The sequence below is a fragment of the Branchiostoma belcheri genome, unplaced genomic scaffold (assembly GCF_001625305.1).
Source record: "Branchiostoma belcheri isolate BF01 breed outbred unplaced genomic scaffold, Haploidv18h27 scaffold192, whole genome shotgun sequence".
Taxonomy (NCBI): Eukaryota; Metazoa; Chordata; class Leptocardii; order Amphioxiformes; family Branchiostomatidae; genus Branchiostoma; species Branchiostoma belcheri.
This window is the reverse complement of record NW_017803402.1, coordinates 127633-135192: the sequence shown is the minus strand read 5'-3', so window position 1 is coordinate 135192 and position 7560 is coordinate 127633. Positions and strand designations below refer to the sequence as shown.

The 7560-nt window shown below is 41.1% G+C and overlaps 1 protein-coding gene across 1 annotated transcript in view; it reads left to right on the top strand.

The window, feature by feature from the left end:
* The window catches only part of LOC109468133 (ATP-dependent Clp protease proteolytic subunit, mitochondrial-like), a 22135-nt gene extending 17324 nt beyond the window's left edge, over window positions 1–4811 (top strand). Inside the window, exons 4-7 of the mRNA XM_019766374.1 lie at window positions 1143–1239; window positions 2244–2431; window positions 3763–3868; window positions 4538–4811. Coding sequence (XP_019621933.1) covers window positions 1143–1239; window positions 2244–2431; window positions 3763–3868; window positions 4538–4653 — 507 coding nt within the window. The 3' untranslated portion in view covers window positions 4654–4811. The remainder of the gene's footprint in view (window positions 1–1142; window positions 1240–2243; window positions 2432–3762; window positions 3869–4537) is intronic.
* The last annotated feature ends 2749 nt before the right edge of the window (window positions 4812–7560 follow it).

Here is a 7560-nt window from a genome sequence, read left to right as displayed (position 1 = left end):
ATAGTGGCGAAGAACAGCAAACATAACATTCCTGTTGATGGAATCAAAGGCCTTTTTGAAGTCTATAAAAGTAACTATAAGTGGCAGTTGGTGGGTTTGGAAGGCTTCAATGATCCTGCGGAGAATGTGTACTTGCTGCGCACAGCTTCTACCTTGACGAAAACCTGCCTGGTTGTTTCTCAGAATCGGGTCTACGTGTTCCCTTATCCTTGTCAAAAGGATTTTGTTGTATACTTTAGCCGCTATGGACATTAGGGAGATACCTCTATAGTTGGTCATGAGGCTGAGGTCCCCCTTCTTAGGTAGGGGAACGATGACATTAGTAGTCCATTGCTCTGGAGGAGTAAGTGTTACAAAGACTTCGGAGCAGAAAGCGTGTACAGTTCTTGCCATTGCATCCCACCCCCTCTTAAGGCTTCTGCAGTGATTGCACAGTCCAAGCCAGGGGCTTTGTTGCTTTTCATAGTTTTGATGGCATTGACTGTTTCCTCGAGTGTGGGTGGGTCTACACAGATGGGAAGATCTATGTCGGCAGGTGGAGGGAGGACAGATGTTTGTGGTCCGCCATCATTGTTCAGTAGGTGAGAGAAGTACTGACTCCATTCCGTCAGAAGCTCGCTATCGCTAGATGGAGGGGTTCCGTCTCGCTTCTTCACCTTTACGTTGGCTTTCCTGTTTTTGCCTGAGAGTTCATTGATGATCCTCCATGTGGAGATGTGATCACGTCTTTTGTCCGCTTCTTCAAGGGCATCTATTTGTTGTTGTGTAAAGGCAAGTTCATCGTGCCTATAGGACTCGTTTAGGCTCGAGTTGAGTTGCCTCCATATCTCTTTGGTGCGACGGGTCCTTGCAAGCAGATATTTCTTCTTTGCCGAGTCTCTCTGCTCACGTAACTCCAGGGTCTTGTCTGATACCCAGCTGGGCATTCCACAGGATTTGTGTTTTCCCACCACCTTTTCCGCTGTCTCTGCTACAGCCTTCTCCCACTGGGCATACCTCTTCTCCCACTGGGCATACCTCTCAGAGAAAGACAACCAAGTTATAATGCTCATTGATATCATGATGCACTTACAAATGTACATGGGTGTGTTTGAAATTGTAGAAACATTGACAGTACTTGTTATGAATGTCTTATTTTTCAGATTTCAGATGAGATGTCCAGTCTTGTAGTGGCCCAGCTTCTATTTCTGCAATCAGAGAGTAACAAGAAACCAGTTCACATGTACATCAACAGTCCTGGTTAGTTCTAAAAAAACTTATAATTATACAATGTAACTGTCTAGTAGTTATTAGTCTTAGGGTTTACAAAAAGTTCTGTCTTATCTTAACACTGAGTAACAATGTCATACAGATAAGTTACAGCAAGTGTATAATACAATACAACTCTCTCTCTCTATCCAGTTTAATGCTGGGGGTTTGATGTGCTTGCATCAAGTGCAAGTCTTTTTTTCTAAGCAAGATTTTTTACGACTGGATGCCCTTGCTAACACTAACCCACACCCTGGTAGGGCCCAGGCTCCCTCTAACTGATGGGTGTGTTACATGTAAGTGCCTTTCCCAAGGGCACAACATCTGGGTGCATGTCCCGACATGTCTGGGTCCAACCCCAGGGATTGAACTTGGATCCCCTAACAGCCTTGTTTGACGGTCGGATGTTTTATCCACTACACCACACAGACGCCACAGACAACAAGAGGATGAATACTAAGTGGATATAATAATACTAAGTGAGATACTAAGTTGTACAATCTACAGAGAGCTTCAACTACATGTACATGTACATGTACATGTACCTCCGGGGATCAGTGACTTGGCAGGATTTGAGCCCGGGACCTCTTGGTGCTGAGCTGAATGCTCTGCCGTTATGCCACACGACCCCGCCCTATTTACCAATTTCACACTTCCCATAATGCCTAGTAAAAGTCACGGATATGACGTTAGACCACCCCCTCCCCCTTCCCCGATGTAATATTTAACAAGTTCTATCGACAAACTGGTCAACTATATCGTTTTGAATTATTTCTCTAGTATAAAGCGCATGCCATAATTGCTTTTTTGTTGGAATTAGAGATAATGACGTACCTTCTATCGTTCTACCTTCTACCGAAGACCCTCCTACTCGCACGGTCACATTAAGTATATCCTCTTCTTACATCATATCCGTGATCTTTTCTAGGCATTATGGGAAGTGTGAAATTGGTGAATTGCAAATGTTACAGTTATTCTGCCCCCCTCCCCCCCAGGTGGGTCTGTGACAGCTGGGCTGGGGATCTATGACACCATGCAGTACATCCTGCCACCTGTCAACACCTGGTGTGTGGGGCAGGCCTGCAGTATGGCCTCCCTCCTGCTGGCAGCTGGAACACCTGGCTGTCGTCACTCCCTACCCAACTCTCGCATCATGATCCACCAGCCACACGGACAGGCCACGGTACACACACAAACAAGTTATAGAATAGACTAGAAAGGCCGACATTTTAAAATTTGCTTGGGAGCAAATACAGCATATTTCAGTCCATAGGATGGTCGGCATATTCCATCGTCGTGGTTGTAGATGATGGCGTAATGATCTTAGGCACATAAAATTGAATGTGTGGGTCATTGCGCACGACTTACGTGCAATGTGACCTCAGGTAACCCGCAATGGAACACGTGTTCCATGGCCAACGGCAGATGGAACGTGCCATTCTTTAGATCGAACGTGGAATGGGTATAGCACTTTTGGCCCTTTTTTGGCTGAAAATAGCCATTACAGTCCCCAAAATGAGTCATTTAGAAGTGGTGTATGTCAAATATGTGACTGCTGTTCTGTAGACACAGTCACGTTCAAGGTACCCTTATGCCGAATTTCAGATCATTTGGTTGTAATACATGTACCAGGGCTCAGGATCCAAAAATCCATTTTTTGTCGAAAAATGCCCCTAAAAATCTTCATAAAAATTTTTCAAAGGCATATATCAAAAAATGAAAAGAAAATGTCTGGGGTATTGGCCCACTCTACCTCCATGCCAAATTTCAGGTCATTTGGCTGAATGATGGCGGAGTTGAATCCCTCTGACTGAGTGGCAGGAGGAGGAGGAGGAGGAGAAACATGAGAGAACACAATATATTTCATCCATACCATGTGGTATGGACTGAAATATAATTATGAAGCAAGTTTAAAGTGCTCATGACACCAAAAAATTACCTTAGCTGATTGTAATTGACATTAAGTTATAACCAGTATTACCGGGCTAACAGACACATTTACATTAAATATGCACCGTTCTTCTGTTACATTCAAAATTCTAACACCCTACCTTGGAAAAGTCAGTCCTGGCAGGTGATTTGCATATCTTTTATTTATTTTATTTATATATTTTATTTATATATTTTATTTTTGCATATCTATATTTTTTCCTGAGCTGACGTCATCCAGTGATGTCAGCTCAGGAAAAAGCACAGAAATGCAAAAATAAAACATAGAGATGCAAAATAGAGATGCCCTAAGTGGGCAATTGGGAAGCTTGCTAGAGAGTCTCCAAAAACCCACTTTTAGAAGGCCGTACAAGCTCAGTTTCTCAGTCATTATGATTGGAACAAACTTCAAGTGACTATATTGTATGTACACTTCTCTATAACTCTATTAACAGACTCAGAATCTACCCTAACATGCACGTGCACAAACATGTGCACACACAATCACATGTATGTATATATCAGATGCAGACATGTTTCCTACATTACTAAAAGAAAGTTTTTTCTTACAATTATCTTCCACAGGGCCAGGCATCAGACATTCTCATCCAAGCAGAGGAAATCAGCAAGTTAAAACAACAGATCAACAAGTTGTATGTAAAACACAGTGGACAGGAGCTTTCTGTGATAGGTAAGTACAAAATGTACAATAACTGGGAAACACACAAACTTGGCTGAAAAGGTTTGATTTTTACTTCCGTGTACAGAACTATAATAATATTTATGTTTACGGAAGGAACATATTGTTTTTACTCAGTTTCTTCCTCTTCTGTTCCAAACACTAACCTGTGACCTGGCCAATGACATGATTTGTTGACGTCTGTCACCATGGTGACTTGTTGGGTTACATACATGTAATGTTGCAATTTCATGGTCTGCTCTGCTCCTGTCACCATATACTAGTAGTACATGTACATGTACATGAATGTGCTTGAGTAAAAATTAACAGGGCAGACCATGTCCGAGGTAAACATTGTGCATTTGCTTTGCAAATGTCACTTCTCTAGTTTTGGATGTTTGTTTGGTTTGCATGATTTGGTGTATGCGAGGGCATGAGTAGGTTGACAGCACATGGGTGGCAAGATTAACAGTCAGATTAACAGGTCAAAGTCTTAGAATCTGGCCAGGAGCCAGCAAGAAAACAGCTAAGTTTAAATACCATCATCATGGTAGCTTGTGATGTCTGTTAATTTTTATATTTTTTGCTGAATGTGCCTTTCTTTTTCCTTATTGCTAGATGGAAATGTTCTACATTTGCTCACAAATGCCTGCTACTCTAACATGTTTCTTACTCTTCCAGAGCAATCCATGGACCGAGACCGCTTCATGAGCCCCACAGAAGCCGAGGAGTTTGGTTTGATTGACAAGGTGTTGGAACACCCGCCACTGGACAAGGCAGCGGTGTCCAATTCATAGTCTGTGATTGGTGGACACAGATTCACCCTTTTTCTGTATTTATAAGGTGCCTGGTTAGAACTGAATTTAAGTGTCCAAATGTTCTACTAATTACTTTGAGGAATCATTCATATACGAACTAAGGCAAAGTAATTCCAATGCCAATGGCATTAGCCAATGTGAGATACCATAAGACAAATTGATGTAGTTGTAGTAATATAGTGGAAAGTTGTAATAAATTATAAAATGGTTTAAAGCTGTCTTCTCAGAGCTCTATTTATGATGTTTTTTTAATGTTAAGAAGTGACAACAAGCTACAATGAGTAACTGTTGTATTACTTCTGAGTACAGAAGTACAAAATTCATGCCCGTAGCCAGGATTTTGAATGGGGGGGGGGGTTCTTCCCACTGCTCGAAGGGACCTCGAGCGCCGAAGGGGCGAGGTTTCTGGCGGGGTCCGGGGGTATGCTCCCCCGGAAAGTGAAAAATGAACCTTCTAAAATGGCATTTCGTGAAAAAATCAGAGATAAATTTTTATTCAATGACAAAGGGAGCAGTTTTTCTACGATTTAAGTCCATCTTTTCAAGAAAAATCTTGGACCTTTACATAAAAAGTTGACCTTTACATAAAAAGTGGACCTTTACATAAAAAGTGGACCTTTACATAAAAAGTGGACCTTTACATAAAAAGTGGACCGCTAAGTCATTTTCCGAACTTAAGCTCTGACTTGAATAGTTTTAGAACCCAAAGCCTTAATCACAAAAACAATGCATGAATAGACAATTTTTACTCATTTTAACCAGCGTTAAGTGAGGAAATTTGTGTAAAATGCCTTTCCCAGGGGTAAAAAATCGGTCGCATGGCAGGATTCAAACTCGGGACCTCTTGGTTGCGAGCGGAACGCTCTGTCATTACACCACACGATCCCACAAACAGTGTTGCCAGATATACTAGTATTTATCTGATTATAAAATATTCACAATTTTATATCTATTAATACATAGTCCTTAAAAAAACATACACACAGATGCTTCCTTGACACAGGATCTTGACTCGATTCTAGAGTCTAATTGAACACACAAAATAAGCGTTTCAAGCAAGATAGCCATAAGTAACAACTTTTTACATCCAAGCATCCCTATCAATGCTTATAAGCTTATGTGAGCCAGTTACACTATCAGATCTACGGTTGTTGTTAACATTACAGCCATTGGTGTGCCAGGTCGGGTGTTACACGCCTTGGGTACTGGATATTGACGACCCGTATACGTCTTGGGACTCTACCTCGTCTTGGGCATGCTGAAGCCATGTCGGCTGTACCGACCGCAAACCCTTTGGTCCTGCTGTAGAATACAAATATTTGTTTTAACCCTACCTAGACCGGCGGGGGGGGCTAAAAGTGCCCGCGGCAACTTTGATGTCACCTAGTGTCTGAACGGCTAGCCGTAGAACGGCTAAACTTGGTGACTTTTCCTAGAATATTGTTGGCAACAATTCTCTATCATTGGAATAAGATAATAATTTTTTGTGTTTCTGACAGGCATGTTTTGCTAAATTTAGTACTTTTTGTTTCAACAATAGAATTTTATGGGTTTTATGTCAAGTTACTCATGGTTTCTAACATTAATAACATCCCATATAATTTTATGTAAATTTTATCATTAAATATGCATAATTTATGCTAATTTGATGACGTCATTGGCCAAAATCCAAGATGGCTGACCATATCATTAGAACAGGTACTAGTATATACAGGTTATTTTCATTAAAATTTCTTCAATACTTCCATTTCTTTTTCCAAAAAAGGTTTAAATGAAGGTCTTTAGTATGTTTACAATGTATTTTAGGCTTTATCATTAAAAAAACTTTTTGAAAATTCAAGATTGATGATCCAAGATGGCGGATATCTTAAATATGCATGGCGTCATTTTATGACGTCACCGGTGTTGCTATGGGCAACATAAGACTTAGTACACCATAATATTCTGTCAAACACTTTCGAATACCATTTAGTTTTCAGGGAAAAACCTATTTAGACGGTTTTGGCCAATAAAATCACATTAATGACGTCATAATGACGTCATATTACGTCATAACGACATATAAATTGCAGATATGATAAATTTTTACTAGTACACCATTCTCTGAAAATTTGATGGTCATACGACCTACCGTTCGCGAGTTCTTAGGGGGGGGAGCCCCCCCACGATTATTTTTTGTGGAACTGTCGCAAGGGTCTGTGCGGCTGCCATTCGGCGCCACCAGGTGACCTCAATACGACTTTCCCCAACCGAAGTTAGGTACCCATTCACACCTGGGTGGACTGAGGAAAGTCGTGTAAAGTGCCTTTCCCAAGGGCCTTTCCCAAGGGCACAACGTCGGGGCGCATGTTCAGACATCATGCCGGGTACGACTCGGAATCGAACCCGGGTCTCCCCGGTTCATAGTCGATTGCTCTAACCACTACACCACCCGACGCCACGAATACACGTGAGGCTATCATCTGTCTGACGTAGATGTTTTCTACATATTTTCTACAATACAAAATAACCCTTTATTCCGGCGGTCGTGGAATAGACTTGAAAATGATAATGATAAATTACTATGTCAGGCCTACCCTATCTTTCACTAGCTTAAGATCACATATTTCGAAGGTTAAGGAGATGAGACGCTTCATCGATGGTAAAATCTTTTTAGCCGCAGGTCTCTTGAATGATAACTATCCCCATTATGTGAGTTATGAGGTAGCAACATGTCCATGAAATGGTATTCATCACATTACTGAAATCTGAAAATATCTGAAATTAATGTCTCCCTAGGACTCTTTAAGTGAACATGTTTAACATGGGTATTTATACGGGCTTTAATAGGGTATGAATTAAACAAACCTTTATTGTACATGGAGATTTAAAAGCTTCAGTCTACAA